This window comes from Lissotriton helveticus, chromosome 1_1 (assembly GCF_964261635.1).
Source record: "Lissotriton helveticus chromosome 1_1, aLisHel1.1, whole genome shotgun sequence".
Classification (NCBI taxonomy): Eukaryota; Metazoa; Chordata; class Amphibia; order Caudata; family Salamandridae; genus Lissotriton; species Lissotriton helveticus.
This window is the reverse complement of record NC_136057.1, coordinates 1,853,209,842-1,853,231,112: the sequence shown is the minus strand read 5'-3', so window position 1 is coordinate 1,853,231,112 and position 21,271 is coordinate 1,853,209,842. Positions and strand designations below refer to the sequence as shown.

The 21,271-nt window shown below is 51.0% G+C and overlaps 1 protein-coding gene across 1 annotated transcript in view; it reads left to right on the top strand.

The window, feature by feature from the left end:
* HSD17B7 (hydroxysteroid 17-beta dehydrogenase 7) overlaps nt 1-9,427 on the top strand; it is a 166,391-nt gene extending 156,964 nt beyond the window's left edge. Inside the window, exon 9 of the mRNA XM_078641417.1 lies at nt 8,127-9,427. Within this exon, the coding sequence (XP_078497543.1) occupies nt 8,127-8,210 (84 nt within the window). The 3' untranslated portion in view covers nt 8,211-9,427. The remainder of the gene's footprint in view (nt 1-8,126) is intronic.
* The last annotated feature ends 11,844 nt before the right edge of the window (nt 9,428-21,271 follow it).

Here is a 21,271-nt window from a genome sequence, read left to right as displayed (position 1 = left end):
AGACTTTATGCCCAACACTTCATAGTGAAAAGTAGTATACATATTGGGGCCCTGGACACAGACCTTTAGAACTTGTTTGGGCTAAGAACTTGCCAAGAAGAAGAGCTGGAGAAGCTGTAAGGAGGAACTACCACTTTGCTGTGTTCTTTTCTGTTTTGCCCTGCAATGGCTGCTTCTGTCTTGGGCAGTGAAAGGGCTGGATTTTCTGCAACTTATTTTCCTGAGTTTCTCCAAGGGCTTGAAGTAGAGCTTGCTCCCTGTTCAAGAAGTCTGAGGAACAGCAAAGACTTCAAGATCACCTGCTACCAGCACAGGGAACTGTGTGTTCGAGGCATGTGGGCTGCTAAATTCATATCTGTAGCATAGATCGCCGCCTAGTGTTGGGTCCGGATGATTGTACATTGTTGTCCTGGAAGAGTCTTCGAAGTATCACGAGATAGGTGGCTCCTCCCCTGGACTACAGTGCGCATGGGCATCGACTCCATCCCCAGATTGTTTTTTTCCGCCATTGGGTTCGGATGTGATTTTGACGTCTCCTGTTCGGAATCGTGATAGAACTTTTTCAAGGCCAAAAGGCCTTCTTTGTACCGTCGGTATTGTTCGCGTTCGGTCCCGTCTATCTTCCAGCTCGTAGAGTCGGATATCCGGGGGGTCGTGAGACTCTTCGGTGATCGGGGCCTAGTCGACGCAGCAAGACTTCGACGGCATGGAGCGGAGTCCATTCAAGAAATGTTCCGTGTGTGGATCCAAGTACCCACACATCGACGTCCATCCTGTGTGCAACAAGTGCCTGTCGCCGGACCACGACGAGGCCAGCTGTATGGCCTGTTCCAGATTTCGATCGAAGAAGACGATCAAGCTTCGGCGCGTGGCTCGCCTTGAGGCCCAGCGATCGGCTCCGGCACCGGTGGACATCTTTGACGACCCCGCGGAAGACGAGCAACTGCGTCACCTGCAGATTTCCCCTACCCCGGTGGAGGTCGAGTCCGACGACGGAGCGGACGTCCACAGTCCCAACATTGAGGAAATCGTCGAGAAGGTAGGGGACGACGACGAAGCATATGGGGCCATGGAAGATAGCTCGGAGGAAGAGCTATGCCCCGTTCGTACTCTTACAAAGGCTCAGGTCACGGGATCGCCACGCGGCCTTACCCAAGACCTTGCACCTCGATCCACGGCCCCGCCTTCCGGCCCGGCTACAGACACCTCCGCGGAGCCGCCATTACTGAAATCGAAACCGAAACCCTCGGTATCGATGAAGACAAAGATGGCCGACACGCCATCGAAACCGAAGACGTCCGCTCCGGTGCCGACGCCGTAGTCTTCGGGGGTCTCCAAACAGACGCAAGCTGCCGACCAGGCAAAGGTGCCGAAGGTGGTTAAGGAGCCAAGCTCGAAGAAGCCCGTCGAGCCGGTGTCCACCAAGGTAGACAAGCCGACGCCCAAGAAGACTGTCGAGCCTACATCGGGTCAGTCTGTCGCGCCGAAGACCAGGGGGCCCGTTGACGCGAAGTCGGTGAAGGGCGCATAGCCAAGGTCAGGGGCCGTGACTCCTAAAGGAAAACCTGTCGATCCGAAGCAGTCGGCATCGACGTCTGCGGCAGTGGACAGTGATCGAAGCGCACCAGTCAAGAGTGCTCCTGCGCCTCGACCGGACAAACACAAGTCATCCACGCTCGGGTCTTCCCCGGGGGGCGGACCAAGGACATCGGTCGGATCGACGAAACCGTCCGCTTCCTTTACGAAGCAGGTCTCGGACTCCCTCAAGCGCCTTAAGGACAAGGCTTTGGCGTCGGAACCGAAGACTCCTTCCGCACCGAAGCCGGCAGACACACCGAAGACCACATCGGCACCGCTCCTCTACACGTTGCCGCCTAAGGTGGCGCCGAAGGCCTTTGCACCCCGGTCGGTGCCCAAGGACACTGTGTCGACGTCAACTCAACCGGCTGGGGCTGTGGGTCATCAACACCCTTTGGTTGAAAAACGGTCGGAGCATTTCATCGATGCCGACACCGGGAAACTCACGCTATACAAGAGGAAGATTACTTCACAACCTTTGCAGTCCTTTACCATTCCTCTGAAACGTAAGAAGCCTGCAGCGGATACACCAGTTCTGGTGGAGCAGATTCTTCCTCAGCATGGGCGGAGTGCAACACCTTCACCCACATACTCGGATGGGGATGGAGGGGGGCAAAATGAGGAGTACAATTTTCCTGCTCATACAGAGCCTGATGAGCAACAGGACTCATGGATGGACACTGGTGATAAAGGGGACCAGCAGACGGTCCAGGATCCTCAGGTTTATAACGTGAAGCCGTCTCCCACTGAGGACTCTGCGGCATTTAATGCCTTAATTGAAAGGGCAGCCACAAACCAGAAAGTGGAAATGCATGCTGACCCCGTGGAGGTGGACTTCCTTTTTGACACTTTCTCTACTGCTGAAAAAACTGTCAAGACTCTCCCAATGTTGAAAGGGGTCCTTAAGCATGCGGCAGACATTTTCAAGGAACCCACAAGATCACGGGTGGTCAACCCACGCATTGAGAAGAAGTAAAGACCGGCACCTGGCGACCCGACCTACATTAGGGGCCAGTTGCCTTTGGACTCTTTGGTGGTCTCTAATGCCCGCAAGAGGGCGAACTCCCAAACCACGGGTGAAGCTCCACCCCCAGACAAGGAGTCAAAAGTGCTGGAGGCATCTGGGAAGAGGGTGGCAGCTCAGGCGGCCAACATATGGCGCATCTCAAACACGCAGGCTCTGTTGGCCAGATACGATAGGGCACACTACGACACCCTAGAGCAGCTGTTACAACACCTCCCAGACCAGTTTAAAGAGGGAGCTGAAATGCTTATCCAGGAGGGGAAGCTCATCTCCAACGCTGCTATAAAGTGTGCGCTAGATGTTGCGGACACAGCAGCGAGAGCGATCAACACTAGTGTGATGTTGAGGCGTCAGGCATGGCTCCGCATCTCGGGATTCAAGCCAGAAATACAAACTACTATCCTCAACCAGCCCGTTAATCCAGACAGGTTGTTTGGCCCAGAGGTGGACACCACCCTGGAGAAGATCAAAAAAGATACCGAGACTGCCAAGTCCATGGGAGCTCTCCAGTCACAACAATTTAGAGGGAACACTTTTCGTCGCTCCGGCAATCGAGGTGTTAACAGGGGGCACATGTCGCAGCAGACGCCATTCAATAAAAGTGGTGCGCAATCCTCCTACAGCAAGCAGGGCAGAGGTGGATACAGAGGAAACAGTGCCAAGGGTAGAGGCAGAGGCAACAACAGTTCCCGTTCCTCTGCCGCCAACAAACAGTGACTCCCTGTCACTGCCCCCCCACCATCCAACACCTGTCGGGGGGAGACTCCAACAGTTCCTGCCCGTCTGGAAGTCCATCACCACAGACAGGTGGGTCAGGAAACTTATCCAGTTCGGCTATTGTTTGGAGCTGACATCCACCCCACCACCCATGCCCCCAAAACACCGTCCTATGTCAGCAGAGCACTTGCACTTATTGCAGCAGGAGGTTCTGGTGATGCTGCAAAAAGGCGCAATAGAGCTCGTGCCAGTGGAGGAAGAAGGCACGGGGGTTTATTCCCTGTACTTCTTAATCCCAAAAAAGGACGGCTCACTCAGACCGATTCTAGACCTACGCCCCTTAAACCACTACATTCTTTCAGAACACTTCCACATGTTGACACTGCAGCAGGTTCTTCCCTTGTTACAACGGGGAGACTTCCTAGCAACCTTAGACCTCAAGGATGCTTACTTTCACATACCACTCCACCCATCCCACCGCAAGTACCTCAGGGTCACCATCCAAAACAGGCATTACCAGTTCAAGGTACTCCCCTTCGGAGTGACCACTGCTCCCAGAGTGTTCACAAAATGTCTGGCGACAGTGGCGGCACACCTCCGGAGACAGGGTATACATGTCTACCCTTATCTGGACGACTGGCTCGTGCAGGCAAAGTCAGCCCAGCAGTGCGCCGCAGACATGTCCCACACCATTCACCTCCTTCACAGTCTAGGATTTACACTAAACTACCCAAAGTCACACCTTCAGCCGGCCCATGTGCGGCAGTATTTAGGCGCGACGATCAATACCCTGGCTGCCACAGCTCAGCCAAACCCAGCGAGGATCGACAACATCCAGGCGCTGATCCAAAAGTTCAGACCGCAACACTCACTCCCAGCGAGAGTGTTCATGCAGTTGATAAGCATGATGGCCTCCTGCATCTTCATAGTCCCGCACGCGAGACTCCATATGCGTCCGCTCCAAGAATGCTTAGCGCATCAGTGGACTCAGGCTCAGCTAAACGACCTAGTGTTGGTGACGGGTCGGGCATACAGCTCTCTGCATTGGTGGAATCCACACAACCTTTGCAAGGGCCGACCGTTCCAGGAGCCTGTGCCACAGATTACACTAACAACGGACGCATCTCTCCAGGGATGGGGGGCTCATGTGCTCCACTATACAGTGCAGGGGCTATGGACAACGCAACAAAGGAAGATGCACATCAACTACTTGGAGCTGATGGCAATCTTCATGGCACTCAAGTCCTTCAAAGTACATCTGTGCAACAAAGTCGTGTTGATCCGGACGGACAACATGACAGCCATGTACTACATTCAAAAGCAGGGAGGTACGCACTCTCCACAGTTGTCTCATCTGGCTCAGAGCATGTGGAAGTGGGCCATTCAGAGGAACATCTTCCTCATGGCGGAACACCTTCCGGGCACGGACAATCAGATGGCGGATCTGCTCAGCAGGTACAGCCACCAAATGCACGAGTGGGAGTTACATCCATCAGTACTCCGCCCGTACTTCCAGCAGTGGGGTCATCCAGAGATAGACCTGTTTGCCACGGAGGAAAACGCAAAATGCCAAAGCTTTGCCGCCAGGTTCCCTCACCCACTATCGCAGGGCAATGCGATATGGATGAACTGGTCAGGCAGATTTGCGTACGCTTTTCCCACAGCGCCTCTCATTCCGCTGGTGGCAAAAAAGCTAAAGCGACACTCGCTGATGCTCATCCTAGTTGCTCCAACGTGGGCGCGACAACCGTGGTACACCACGTTCCTCGAACTCTCCGTGGTACCGCATCAAAGACTGCACCTCACACCCCGGCTCTTAACGCAGAACCGTGGCGACATTCAGCACCCAGATCCGCAGCAGCTCAATCTGGCGATCTGGCTCCTGAGGTCTTAGAGTTTGGCTACCTTGATTTACCCCCTGAATGCATGGACATCATCTGGGAGGCAAGGAAGCCCACTACCAGAGCTTGCTATGCAGCAAAGTGGAAGCGGTTTGTCATCTACTGTACCGAGCACGCTATCAACCCGCTCGATGCATCCATTCCTAATATCATCTGCTATCTGTTGCATCTTTACAAATGCAATCTAGCATACGCTTCCATTCAGATACACTTATCCGCCATAGCGGCTTATCTCCAAAACAGGCAGCACCTCTCTGTCTTCATGGTGCCTGCCATTAAAGCATTCCTAGAAGGGCTGAAGCGCGTTATCCCTCCCAGGACCCCGCCAGCTCCTGCGTGGAACCTCAATGTGGTGCTCACCAGATTGATGGGTCCCCCTTTTGAACCTCTGCATTCATGTGAGCTTCAGTTCCTCACATGGAAAGTGGCTTTTCTCATTGCCATAACGTCTCTCCGACGTGTTAGTGAGCTACAGGTGCTCACCATTCAAGAGCCATTTATACAAATTCATTCAAACAGGGTGGTGCTGCGCACTAACCCCAAATTTCTCCCTAAGGTGGTGTCGCAGTTTCATGTCAATCAAACGATCGAACTGCCCGCATTCTTTCCCAACCCAGAAACGGTGGCGGAAAGGATGCTCCATACGCTTGATGTCAAAAGAGCGCTTATGTACTACATTGACAGAACACAACCTTTTAGAAAGACACAGCAACTCTTTGTTGCCTTCGCAGCCCAGCATAAAGGCAACCCCATTTCCAAAGCAGGAATAGCCAGGTGGATTGTTAAATGTATTCAGATTTGCTATCAGAAGGCTAAGCACACTCCACACGCAAACTGGGGGCCTCCATGGCATTCCTGGGTATCATTCCTTTGGAAGACATTTGTAGGGCAGCCACATGGTCTACACCACATACGTTTACCAAACATTACTGTGTAGATGTGCATTCCAAACAGCAGGCAGCTGTAGGACAGGCTGTTCTTAAAACACTTTTTCAGACTTCTGCAGCTGGCACGGGCGGCCGCCGTTAATGGAGGGACTGCTATGTATTCTATGCTACAGATATGAATTTAGCAGCCCACATGCCTCGAACTGAATATGCTACTTACCAGTATGCATCTGTTCTTGGCATGTAGGGCTGCTAACATTCATATCGCCCGCCCTCCTCCCCGGCGCCCGTAGCGGCTGCAGACTTTTCTTGCATTTCATCTCTAGCATGGCCATCACTTTCTCAGTTACACTCCATCTTTGCCACAATGGCTAAAAACAATCTGGGGATGGAGTCGATGCCCATGCGCACTGTAGTCCAGGGGAGGAGCCACCTATCTTGTGATACTTCGAAGACTCTTCCAGGACAACAATGTGCAATCATCCGGACCCAACACTAGGCGGCGATCTATGCTACAGATATGAATGTTAGCAGACCTACATGCCAAGAACAGATGCATACTGGTAAGTAGCATATTCATTTTTTTGTGCTGCAACAAAGAAAAATCAACCTGACTCCATCCACGATGCCGCTGCCCACTTGGCACCGCACTGCAACCTTGGTCTCGCCGCCACCACTGAGCCACTGCTTGCACTGTGACCTGAGAGCAACGCACTTCACACCTCCTTGCTTTACACCGCCGCCCTGGTATCACTGATGATGCCACTCCCTGCCGACATTGACGCAACTGCCTGCACCGTGGCCTGGAGACACTGCTTTTAAGTTACTCAACACACCGCTCCGTCTCACACAGCAGCCTTGGCCTGCCGGAGCCATCGATTCCAGTGTTTCAACAATGACGATGTCGCTGCTTGCAATGTGACCTGCCAGCACCGCTCCACTTCACACCGCAGCCCTGGTCTCACCGACGCCGCTTGACACCGGCATCAAGCTGCTGCCTGCACAGCGAACTGAGGGCACCACCTGCCGCGCCAAAGCCCCGACACCTGCCAGCGCTCTTGACTTCAACCTCACAGAGTTTGATCTGCAATGCGTGTGACTTCATGGGCCCGATGATGCCTGCACTGACCTCCGGGACCAACGCCTCTTTAGAGCTCATCGCAAGGTCCACAACGCCCTGCATTTCAAAGGTGCTGTAGCTGGCTTGCGACACCGCGGTCACCCTGAAGTGTTGGATTTGTTTGTTCACGACTCAGTGATAGCCCCAGACGAAGCTATCGACTTCAAGGAAGTGTATTGTAAGTCTATGATTGTAATATTCGTATGTTGATTGCTGTATGTTAGATTTTTATCATTTTGTTCTTGTTTTACACAGGTAAAAATTGGCTACTTTTCTAAAACTTGTGTGTGGTCCTTTTGTAGTGTTTTCATTGTATTGCTGTGTGTTATGTGCAACTGCTTTACACAGTGCCACTGAGATAAGCCTGAATGCTAGCGCTAAGCTACCAAGGGGGTGAGCAGGGGTTATTTTGAAAGTGTAGTACCCTTTACCCTGACGAGAAGGCAGGGTCCCTACTTGGACAAGGCGCATACCTCTTCCAACTAAAGACCCCGAACTCCAACAAAGAAATTTGACTGTTTGTCACAAAACAGTTTACAAATGTCTGCACCACGATACATGCCTCTATTCCAGAAATGGACTGTGTGCTGACTGTGGTCACCAGACCTCACTTTTTATTGGTCTCATTATTCCCTCGTCCTGCTTTCCCTGATGCTCCAGTGTTTACAGTCTTAGGTAATTTATGGTTGGGCATGATCTGCAGCCGTGCACTTTTCATACTCTGAAAAGAAATGAATTTATTCCAAATGTGCTTCTTAAAAATTCGTTCATTACTATCAGTGGCCTGTTGTCATTGTGTTTATGGTCTGATGTGGCAGTGCGCCATCTGGCAACAATTTGCTTATTGATTTGACATCTCAAACCGTTGTCCTCATATTTGCCTGTTTCTCTCATGCTAGATGGACCTTGACTCTGATACCAGTAACAGGTTCTACGAGAAGTTGCTTGTCCTGGAAAAGCAGGTCAGAGAGCGAGTGCGCTGAGCAGCACAGAAGGAGAACTAAAAGTGACCAGAGTGTGGGATCAGTGGCTACCTCGCGCTCCCTCAAGGGAAGAGTACACTTTGGAAGGCCTTATAGTTGCAGGCGTAATGTGCACTTCAGCTGATCCCTGTGAACAGACAGAAAAAAACTGTACTTCCTACAATGTGTGAATCCTGGACCATCTGCTCAGCAACATACAGTGGTGCATACATTTTTCCAAAATAATCACAAAACAGTTTTGACTTTACCAATATTTTTGTATTTTGTGTAGACTTTCTTCTTGGACTACGATGTCTGTCAACTTGAGCCATCAGAACGGCCAGTTAAGAAGGCCGATGAGGCACATAGGATGGAAGTTGATCAAGGAAGCTTTGCCTCATTTTTTTATAACAATTATGGACTATGAAAATTAGGTCCATAGCCTCTCAAATCTAAGAAAAAAACACCATTGGACCAACACAGTCTCTGCTGTTCATCCTGTATCCATGTCAAATAAATATCATTTTGGTAAAAAAGGGAGGTGGAAAAGTAAATTGCACGCAAAAACCTTGAACCCTCATATGTGTTGAAGGATATTCTGACTTAAGCACTGATAATGTACTGAAGTCATGCATATTTTCCCATTTTTGAGTAGCAGTTCACAGAATGCACAACAACCATACGTGTTTGTCTATTTTATGGGATGTGACTTTAGTACAACAAACACAGATAGATCATGTAGTTCTTCTTTTTTTCTGGATACTGGATTGCAGGTCATAGAATCCACTTTCACCTTAGATGTTAGTTTCTTTGGAAGGTATATGACAGTGGTACAGGGTTCTCCAAAGTCTGTCCTGGAGGGCCAGATCGATACCAGATTTTTAGGTTAACTACATTCATCTTAATGGGGTTATGTTAAAAATTAGGCATGGATCAGGCGTTCCAGGGCCGACTTTGGAAAACCCTGTTTTAGTATATAGAGCACACATAGGTTTGACATAATTGTTCTTTTAGTACATTGCATTGTCCTTGATCATAAATGCCTAGAGATTACTTATATATGTTTGATGTTTATGGTATCTGACTTCAGTTCATAAAATCCACTTACAGCACACAGTTCTTTTTTTGAATAACACATTAGATTGAACAGAGTAAATCAAACATGTCCTCTGTGTTATTTTTTTTATTCAGAAGTGAAGGTCTAGCCTTAATAAATCTTCTGTTGAATCTGGCCTTTACGACAGAGCTTTGGTACATTTATTTCCATTGTCCCTCAAAATTGGAAGTAGTACTTTTTTTGTCGGTTGCAAGCACTCCTTATATGTGTCTTTTTAACACCATGATAGTCTAAAAGAGTACCAAGCTTTTTGGACTGGCCTTCTTTCTCTTAGTCACATTTCCTGAATGAAACCCATTATGTGTAACCCTTCAGCATCCAAGTACCTCCACTTTGGACCTGAGTGGCACAGACAGTCCAGTGCCATGTCTGCAGACCCCATTATTCATCTTCTTAAATGTTCATAAACAATGATTAGTTTTACCCAAGTCAGATGTTTGATCCTAGAACATCTTTGAAAATGATAAGAAGAAAAAAAGATGGACTGGGATGCTGCCCTGAGTTAATTACTGGTAGCCAAGATTAATGTAGGCATTCCACCCATCATTTTCTTGTATGTCCCAGTGCGAAGGGTCTACCCAGATGTTGGCCCCATGCTCACTATTTCAAGTGAAACAAATTGCACCCTACTGACTAGGCCAAGGAGGCCAGAACTTGTCTGGGGCTGCTTGTGTTCCTGGTCAATATTTTAAAAAAATAAGACCCACCCATATGTCTATGCAAACTGGGTATTAAGCTAAACTTATAACAATTGTTCACATGGAACTCATTCAAAAACAGTTCTTTAAATTCTTACAGGAAAAAGAATGTCTGTGTGGATATAATCAAATGAACCCAAAAATAAATGGGGGGACCAGAACGAATCTGTCAACAAATCGATATTGTTTTTTAAAAAAACACTGAAGAAGTTTCTAGAGCCCAATCTGTTTTCTGTCACAAAAACGAGTTATTTATTTCCACTATAATGCAACAACATTTTTTTTTAATTCACAAAAACACGCATACTGTTTCGGTGAGATTTAGTATAGCATATAGATTGGGCTTTAGAAAATTCCCCGCCTCACAACTCGCTCTCTCATTTCTCTCTACCACATACCTATTTCACTATCCAATCTGTTTACCTCACCGTTCATTCGCTACCTCACTTCTCCATCTCTCCTCTCTCTTTCTATTAGCGTTCTCTTTAATCCACTGTTTTAATTACTCTTTTCTTGCTCTCACTTTCTTAATAACTCTTTTTATTGTAAAGAAAAAACAAACAGACAAGGCAGAAAAACAATACAGTTAGGTGTGTGTTCAGGGAGGAAGGAAAATGCAGTACAATCGTAGTATAAAATCATTAATATGAAGGGGGGAGGTTAGCAGGGGAGAGACTTGACTCTAATAACATGAAAGCTAAACAAATCTTGGAATTTCGGATCAGGGAGAAAGAGGGACATCTGGAACCTCCGGAAGGGGTGGCGTGCATATATCTTCTCTGTAGGAGTTCCATTGGCCCCAAATTTCACCCCATTTCTTAGGTCTGCCCCGCGCCACATAAACCGTCTTCTGTCTAAACATACACCAGTCCATGCTCTCCTTCCATACCGAGACCGTGGGCGGCCTTTGGGAGCCCCACAGCTGCGCAATGTCTCTCTTGGCAATCATGTTACCCAGGGTTGCCCACCGCGTCTGCGCCACATCATAGTCATTCGGCTCCCACACATTCAGCAGACAACGCCTGGCTTCAGGCGACAGCGCAACACCCGTAACCTCTCTCATCACATCATGCACTTGATTCCAGAACGCGACCACCTCCGGACACTCCCAAATTATGTGAAGGAAAGTAGCGAGTAGACCACAACCACGTTTACATAAACCATCCACAAAGTAACCCATACGAATCAAGCGAGGGCCAGTCACATAAATTCGATGTAGGATCTTAAGCTGGACTAGTCGGAGACGGGCCGGAATCGCCACCTCCTTGGGTGAGGATATCGCCGATTGCCAGTCCTCGTCATCCAATACTAAACCGTCTCTAGTCCAGACCTCCCTTAGTTGCGTCAGCAGGTCCGAACGATCGTTAATCAATTTCTTATATATCAAAGAAATAGTGCTGTCGGGCACATATCCATTGAGCACTCGATCTTCCAAAGGGGAGGATTCCTGGACGTCAGTGCCCGCGGGAAAAACCGATTTCAACGCGTGGTGAATCTGTACGTAACGAAAAAATTCCCTGTCACCCAGCTCATATTCCGCCTTAAGCGCTTCAAAAGTCTTAATCCTGCCCTTAACCCAGAGATCGCCAACCCTACAAATACCAATCGTATCCCACTTCTCAAACCCTTTCGTCTTCCACAGGCTACCTAATCTTTCAGACGCATAGAAAGGGGTCGCCCTGGTCAGTCTATCCTTCCATCCCATTGCCGCATTCGCACAATGCCACACTCGTACCGCTATCTTGGTAGGTCCCGAAAGTTTCCGGCCAGCGGATCTGGAGTAGAGCGCCCTGTTATCATTCCCACCCGGTAGCAGCCACTTATCCATCTCAAACGCAGGATTTAACACTGGACCGTACATTCCGTGGTTGATTGCGCTCAGCTGAGAGGCCCAATAATATCGCCTGATATCTGGAAGAGCGATACCGCCGTCATACCAGGGAAGCGTGAGTTTGGGGAGGGCGATACGTGAACGCCTATCCCATATCAACTGCCTCTGTAGACTGTCCACCTCCCGGAAATAATTCGCTGGAATTACGTCAAACGTATTCTGGAGCGCGTATAAAAACCGTGGCAAGGACATCATTTTAAAAAGAGCCGCACGCCCAAGGGGGGATAGTGGCAGCCTGCGCCAGCCTACAACGTCAGATCGTAACCGTTGAAGCGGAGGAAGCAGGTTACGATCATATCTAACCACGGGGTCTAAAGTTATAAAAACTCCCAGATACTTAAAACCCATCTGCGTCACCTGAATGGGACATCTGCGCGGCAGAGGAGGGATGCCACCTGCGAGCACATATATGCAAGACTTGGTCCAATTAATCACAAGGCCAGAGTTTCGCCCGAATAAGTTTAGCACATCAAACAACACGTTAAGCGACTTCTGAGACGACATGAGGTATAACAAAATGTCATCCGCATAAAGCGATACGCGATCTTCAAATTCCGGGGTCCATTGAATGCCTCTCATCGACGGCTCCCAGCGCAACCATGCAGCTAGAGGTTCCAAGGCAAGGGCAGAGAGAAGCGGAGACAACGGGCATCCCTGCCGTGTACCCTGCCCAAGAACAAAGGGGCTAGACACCCCACCATTCACCACAGTCTGCGCCAATGGTTCCTCGTACAGAAGTTTCACTCAGTCAATGAAGCCAGGGCCAAAAGCAAACTTCGCAAGAGCGGCTCATAGGTACAGCCATTCCACAGTGTCGAAGTCCATCGTAGCGTCCAGGGAAGCCAAGATGGCCGGCTCACGAAGATACGTCGCTCTCGCGAAAATGCCATGCAAGCGCCTCAAATTCAGTGCTGTATTGCGATGTGGGATGAACCCGGACTGGTCCGGATGAATCAAGTCACTAACTACTTTTATCAAACGGTTCGCCAGCAACTTCGCGAGAATCTTCGGCTCTGCATTCAGAAGCGATATGGGTCTGTAGGACGCGCAGCGATCCCGCGGCTTTCCCTCCTTATGAATCGCCACGATGGTTGCAAGACGCTGATCACGAGGAAGGGAGCCGATGTCTCTCGATTCTAAGAACATATCACGAAGATACGGCGCTATTCTATCCGGACGCAACTTGTAAAGCTCGATGGGAAGACCATTGGGGCCCATAGCTTTTCCTGAACAAAGAGAGAGAATAGCGCGAGCTATCTCCTCAACCGGCAGTGCCGCGTCCATCAATTCCCTATCCGAATCCGACAGGCAAGGCAACACGATGTCTCTCAACAACAGATGGGAGTCTTCCTCAGGTCTATCAAACACTGGGGAATACACCTCCCGAAAATGTTCAGCGAAACATTCGACAATCTCAACAGGGTCAGTCACTCGCACTCCATCAGGTCTCTCAATCACTGGAACCACACGACTCGCTCTCTCCTTCCTATCCAACCATGCAATCAGTTTTCCAGCTTTATCCCCTACATCATACAGCCGTCCCTGCTGCTCTCTACTCATAACTTTAGCGGCGTCGGTTACCAAAGCCCTATAATCAGATTGTTTGAGACTGAGGACATGAACCCTGTCACGAGTAATACCCAAATCCAAATCCCTTTCCAACTCAGTAATTTCGGTCTCGAGTCGGACCACCGCCTCATTTGGCTTTTCTTAGCACCAACAATTAAGGATAAGGCCTGTCCACGGAGAACCGTCTTAAACGCCTCCCACAGTGAAACAGAAGAGGACACCGACCCTTCATTCTCAGCAAAGTACTGATCCAGAGACTTGACTAGCCCAGCACGGGTTTTGGGGTTATGGAGATACCAGGGATTAATCGGGGCCACCCGTCCCTCGGCACCCGCACTCGCGTCCATCTGAAGCCATAGAGGGGAGTGGTCCGAAATACCCCGACCCAGATGTCTAATCTCCCTAACTGACGAGGCCTGTGCTGCCGGCATAAAGACATAGTCTAATCTGGAGAGACTACCGTGGGCACCCGAGTGCAAGGTATACTGCGCCTGTCCTGGATGCATCAACCTCCAACAGTCTATCAATCCCAGCGTCTCTAGAAAGCCACTCAACCACGACTGCGATCTCGCGAGATCCCTGGGGGGATGACGGTCCTCTCTGCCAGAGACAACAGAATTAAAATCTCCACCCATCACCAGGATACCATCCGGAAGTCCCAGAACCACCCGTCCCAAATCAGCGAAGGTCGTGGTCTGCAGACCAGGGGGGACATATACAGAAAGCAGCGAGATGGTTTTCCCCTCCCACCTACCAGTGAGGGCTGCATAACGCCCCCTGTCATCAAGGATTATGTTGTCTATCTCCAGGGGAAGAGAGTTCCTGACTAGAATACCCACCCCCCTGGAACCAGTGGTGAAACCAGAGTGTACAGCAAGGCGATACCCCCGCCGATTCATAGCTGTTAGACCTGGGGGTCTCTAGTTGGCAGAGGTAAGTACCTTAGACCAATTAGGGACCCTTGCTTCTAGTCAGGGTGAAGGAATACACACAGTAGACAACCTCCGCTCTCCCTCTAGGTAGCTTGGCGCGAGCAGGCAGGCTTATCCCCAAGGCAATGTGTATAATAATTGCACTTAACACCACAGTAATCCCCAATCCACCACAAACTGAGAAAACACAGGTAAGTATATTTTATAAAAATATAACTTTATCTAGTTGCAGGCAGTAAAAAGCAGTAATACACGATAATCACTTCTTCAGGTAAAGGTTGCACTTAATCTTAATGGATGCCCTTGTAAATAGGAAGTTCTTAATAAAACATAGTCTCAAGTCTCTTATCTCTTCAATACCCAAAAACGAGGGATATTTACTTTGTTGGTCTAAGCTCTAAAAACAAGCAAGGAAAACAATGTTAATGCAAAAATGTGCCACAGGAATCCGCCCCTACCGCTGGGAATCCTAAGCGCTACAAGCGCGTCTCACCCGAGGGCTGGGAGGACTCCTTTTCCCTCCCACGGCACTTCTCCTGCCTCAGGTGCACTCCGCTGGCCGGCGCTCACTCGCGCTCGGGCCCGGCCGGTCTCAGCAGGCTCTCCGCCCGCTCTCAATCCTTCGGGGAGCGGCGGGGAGCAGAGACGGCAGGCTGGGGGCTCGAGCACTCCACTGGATCCCTCGGCGAGGTCGGGTCAGTATTCCCCGGTCCCGGCGGTGATCACTTGGCCCGTCGACGATCTCGGTGACGGGAGCCAATCCTGTCGCGGCTCCTGTGACGAGCCCCTCTGCACGCGAGGCCACCAACCAATGGCAGCGCGGCCTCGCCGATGACGCTACCGCAGCTCTGGGGGAATCGGCCAATCCGGTCGCGGCACTTTTGCCGAGCCCTCCGACCACAGCCAATCACAGCGCGGCCACTTCGTGGATGCAATCATACCCTCGAGGTCAATTTCAGGGCCCGGGCCCGCGGCGGTGATGATGCGGGCAAGCGGAATTAACCCGCGCTGCGCTGGGGGAGCTTCAGAACTCCTCGGCCCCCACGAGCACGTGTCGATGAACACGCCGAGCTCGGGGCAAAGCAGACAGCAATCAGCGCGGCGCTCTCAGAGCAGAGAGCAGCCAGCGCGCTATCCGGGGCACAACAGCAAGGCTTAGTCGAGCAGTCCCCGATGTACCCTGCACACAGCAGTTTCACGATCTCCTCGGCCCACAGCAGTTTCAGGGGGACACAGCAGTATTGTAGTCCTTAGCAACCTTTATGTTCCTGGGTTGCAAAACAGGAGGCCAGCTCTTCTCAGGCCCTTGGAGATTCCAGTTGCAGACACAGCACACAGCAAAGTCTTAGCAGTTTCAAGCAGGCAGGGTCACAGCACACAGCAAAGTCCCTTTCTCCTCCTCAGCTTTCAGTTGCAACAGCAGAACAGGTCAGCCCTTAGAGCACACAGCAAGGCAATCTTCCTTTAGTTCTCCAGCAGCCCTTCTTCCAGCAGAGGTTCCTTCTTGATTGTAGAATCTTAGAATCTAATCTTCTGTAGTCAGGGGTCCTTCTCTTATACCCCTAAAAGTCTTTGAAGTCTTTTGAAGTCTTTTTGTGCAAGGGGGCCCTGAGCCCGGTCTAAACCAGTTCTGGGGGTTGCTGGAGCGCTGGGTGTTTCTGGTTTCCTTCTCCTGTCAGCATCAGGGTCAGAGGTGACAGTTGGCCGGCAGGAGGGGGAGCCAGCATGGTGGTCAGGCAGGCACAGCCCTTCACTATCAGGCGCTATCTCCTCCCGCCTCCCTGGCAGCAGATGCTGCCTTTCATCCACGGGTTGACTCCGAACAAACAGGCCCAGGCACACAGAAAGGTTTAGACAAGAGAACAGCCACTTTCTAAAAGTGCTATTCTCAAACACAGGATTTAAAAACAACCTTCACTTAAAGATGTGTTATTAAATTCTGAGTTCAGGGATATCTTTCACTTATGTCCCATCTTGTTCCTATGAGAAGATAGGCTGGGATCCATTGGGACCCGCCTCCCCCATGTTATTCTATGGAGCAAGATAGCCTTACAGCAGTGAGCGCACAAAATGGCTGCTGCCCACTACCAGAGCATGTGACCCGCACTAGTGCATGCTCTACCTGCCCCCCTACACTGCACCCTGCCCAGGGGGGTACCCTGAGCCTCCCATAGGGGTGACTGATGTGCACAGACAGGGAAGGGGTAGGCCCAGCCAGTGGAGACACTGGCTAGGGGGACAGGGCAGTCCACTGACTGCACAGAGGCCCTGCGCTGGCAGGCCTGAGACACCATTTTAGGGCTACTCATGTGGGTGGCGCAATCTGCGCTGCAGGCCCACTAGTAGCATCTGTCATCACCAGCCCTGGCACACACAGTGCACTTTACTCGGGACTTCATGGTGATACAAATATGCCAATCAGGTATATTCAATCAATATGACAATTTACAGAGGGAGCACTTACACTCTGGCACTGATCAGCAGTGGCAGAGTGTCCAAAGCATCTAAACCAGCAAAAACGAAATCCAGCACAGCATCAAAAATACATGAGTCAGAGGCAAAAAGATGGGGGGAAAACCACGCCAAGGGTGGCAGGTCTAACACGTGTCCCCTCCAGCTGAAAGTGGGGAGAACTACCCAACCTCTTGGGAGTCCTCATCACTAAGGCGGAAGAATCTGGACAGACCATCAGCATTGGCGTGCTCTGTACCAGGGCGGTGCTCCACCGTAAAGTCCATCCCCTGTAGGGAAATGGACCACCTCAACAGTTTTGGATTCTCACCCCTCATCTGCATTAACCATCTGAGGGGCCTGTGGTCGGTCTGAACACGGAAGTGAGTCCCAAACAGGTAGGGCCTCAGCTTCTTCAGAGCCCAGACCACAGCGAAAGCTTCTCTTTCAATGGCACTCCATTTCTGTTCCCTGGGGATTAGCCTCCGGCTAATGAAAGCCACTGGTTGGTCTCCGCCCTCATCATTGATCTGTGAGAGTACTGCTCCCACGCCTTGCTCTGAAGCGTCAGTTTGCACAATGAACTCACTGGAAAAGTCAGGTGCCTTAAGCACCGGTGTTGTGCACATGGCAGCTTTGAGGGTGTCAAAAACAGTTTGACAGGCCTCAGTCCAATTCACTTTCCTGGGCTGATTTCTAGATGTCAGCTCTGTCAAAGGGGCCACAATGGTGCCATAACCTTTGACAAACCGTCTGTAATACCTGGTGAGACCTAGAAAGGCTCTCACCTCAGTCTGAGTCTTGGGGGGCACCCAAGCCAGAATGGTATCAATCTTTGCCTGTAGGGGTGCCACCTGGCCGCTCCCTACCTGGTGTCCCAAGTACACCACAGATCCCTGCCCTATCTGGCATTTACTGGCCTTGATAGTGAGGCCTGCCTTCTGCAGAGCCATCAACACTTCAGTGAGGTGTTGCAGGTGTTCCTCCCAAGTGGAGCTGAACACAGCAATGTCATCCAGGTAGGCTGCGCTGAATTGCTCCAGCCCCGCCAGTACCTGGTTGACCAATCTCTGAAATGTAGCAGGGGCATTTTTCAACCCAAAGGGCATGACACGGAACTGGAAGTGCCCCTCTGGCGTTGAAAATGCTGACCTCGGGAGGAGCCTAGCGACGAAAGAAGATGGCCGCATAAGCTCTCGGCTCCGTCGACCTCCTCCTGCTGCTTGAATATCCTGCTACAAATCCTGCTTTTTCGCCTAGCTCCCGTGTGGGTGACCTGTTGCTGATACTGGCGGTGTGGTCCTGGGAAACTTACGACCCGGATTGCCGGAGTTACATCGAGTGGAAGTTCTTGGCCTAACGCTGACCGAAAACCGGGACCTCGAGTACTGACCCTGCCGGGTTGTAGTGCTACAACGGCGGCCGGGGGACCCAGACACGGTCCGGTCGATAGGAGTGGAGAGCAACCTGCCCCTGGATTGGTGGAGAGCCTGCGGTTCTACCCGCATTGAGGAGGTGTAATGATCCTGTGAGGGCTGAGTGGTCGGGGGTCCCCCTTCTCGGCGTTCCCCTCCTGCCGGGTTGGGGCCCCCGTCCGAGAGGCCTTATCGCTGCTGTTCTGTGTGCCTCCTGCCCCCGCCTGCCCTCATCGCACTTCGGTCCCTGGGGGAATCGGGTGACCCGAAGGGCGCGCTGATTTCTGGAGTTGATCAGTTTGCGGGGGTGCGGGGTGAAGAAGAGCCATCATTGCGAACCGTGATGGCCGCCATTAAGGGTCTGTGCTCCTACATGGTTGCTCTTCCACATAAGTCGATCGCGGATGACACCGAAACTGCCCGATCGCATAATGACTCTGATCTGTCTGGTCACCCTAAGCGAGCCGTTTCTCCCACTTTGATCCCGGAATTTACGACTCGAGGCCCATCTAGTGTCGAAGCATGGAATGCAATATCTGTACCACAGTGTGCGGCTGAATCTGTCATGGTGTATCGCCCGTCCACGTTGACGAGTCCGCATGTGGTCGTGTTCACGTGCTTGTCCCCCAAAGACTTTATTGAAACTGTGACCCGACGGAAACAGCGGGCATCTATCGATCGTGTGAGCTGTGCAGTGTGTTGGAGTATGGGACGGTCGGGATCTGGTCGCACCGTGGCGTGTGTCATGGCGGCTGAGGATTGTGGTGGACTGTGGACATCCGTTGGTCTCGCCGCACAGATTCGGGGACTGGCTGGACTTATGACTTATCCTGTGAATAGGCGGGTGCGGTGTGTGGAACTCATGGTGAACACTCGTAGAGGTCAAGGGTGAGACTGAAGTTCGACTCGGATGCTAGGGGTTCGTGAGGGACCCGGGACCCGCCATTTTCTTGTATTGGGGGCGGGGCGGTGTAGGACGTCTTTCCTGGGCTCTACCGGATCTACTTTGCTTGGTTGCTGATTGTTTAATGACCAGGACTGTATGTCGCAGGAGGGGGGTAGTGTGACCGGGGATGTGTGATTCTCCTCCTCCCTTAACTTTTCTTTTCTTTCTTTTTCTGTGTTTCCTTCCTTTATAATTCTCTTTTCTACTATATTTCGGGTTTTTGGTTGCTGGGCGACAGGCACGCTGCTAGGGGGGTAGGCCGTAGCCATCTGCAGGGGTGCAGGGTGGGGGGTAGGGGGTGGCGTATTTTTGTTTTTCCGTTCTCTGTTTCTATGGCCTTTTTCTCTTTTTAGTTTGACTGGACTTTCCTTTTTTTCTCTCTCTCCCTGGGTTGGGGGACAGGGTATCGGGTTACTGTTTGGGCTTTTTGGGCGGTGCTGGGACTGTGGCCGCTCAGCCTCTCCTGTCATTGGATTCATCGGGTGGGGTATTAGTCGGCAGTCTTCAGTAATGTATGCTTGCTTATATTGCTTGCTTCAAAATGTGGTCGTCTCTACAGTTGGACATGCTTCCCTGCCCACCCTGTGACTGTATCTACTTTAGATCCCGTAGCCGGCCCCCTCCTGTTTTCTTTTCTCTCTCTTCTTTTCGTCAACATATGGAACTGTATTACGTATTTACCGTGTATATCCCATTTTATTTTTAAAATTGACCTCTCTTATCCTGAGCTGCTCTCCTGGGTGTACCGTAACACTTTGATGCTCTAATTTTGCTGCCATGCCTTCGGGATGTTTGGCTGAATAGCTGTGTGCACCCTTTTCTAAATAAAGGTCTTCAAAAAAAAAAAAAAAGACAATGCTGACCTCTCCTTGACCCCCTCAGTTAAGGCAATCTGCCAGTACCCTGAAGTCAAATCAAAAGTGCTCAGGTACTGGGCAGCTCCCAACCGATCCACCAGCTCATCGGCTCTGGGGATGGGGTGCGCGTCCGTCTTGGTGACCGCATTGAGCCCACGGTAGTTCACGCAGAACCGGAGTTCTGGAGGGCCACCTGGGGTAGCAGCTTTCTTAGGCACTTAGACCACTGGGCTAGCCCAGGGGCTGCTGGAGGGCTCAATAACCCCTAGTGCCAACATCTTGGAAACTTCTTCCTTGATGCTAGCTCTGACCTTGTCAGCCACCCTGTAAAACTTCTGTTTCACAGGTAGACTGTCTCCAGTGTCCACATCGTGGACGCACCATTTGGTGACACCTGGGGTCAGGGAGAACAGGGGGGCGAACTGACCCAACACTTGGCGACAGTCCTCCTGCTGCTCTGGGGTCAGGGTGGGGGAGAGGACCACACCATCCACTGACCCATCTTGCTCCTTGACTGCCAGGAGGTCAGGGAGAGGATCACTATTTTCCTCCCCTCCAGCATCTGTAGCCATGAGCATAGTCACTTCTGACCTCTCAAAGTGGGGTTTGAGGCGGTTCACATGTAGCACTCTCAGGGGCTGCCTGGGAGTCTTCAGGTTAACCAAGTAGGTAACCTCGCTCTTGCGCTCCACCACCTCATATGGCCCAGACCACTTGTCACGGAGCGCACAAGGCTCCACTGGCACCATCACCCACACTTTCTGACCAGGGTGGAATTCAACCAGAGAAGTGTTCTGGTCATACCATCTCTTCATTTCCTCCTTGCTAGCCTCCAGGTTCTCTTGAGCGAGCTTCCTGAAGCGCTTGATCTGGTTGTGAATGGCCAGCACATAGCTGAACACATCCTGAGGGGTTTTCCCACGGGATTTCTCCCACCCCTCCTTCACCAGAGTGAGAGGCCCTCTGACAGGGTGGCCATACAGCAACTCAAAGGGACTGAACCCTAAGGATTTCTGAGGCACCTCCCTGTAGGCAAACAACAGGCATGGTAACAAGACGTCCCATTTCCGTCTCATGGGCTCTTCCAGGCCCATAATCATGCCCTTAAATGTGCGGTTGAATCTTTCAACCAACCCATTTCCTTGAGGGTGGTAAGGAGTGGTGAATTTGTATGTCACCCCACACTCATCCCACAGGGACTTCAAA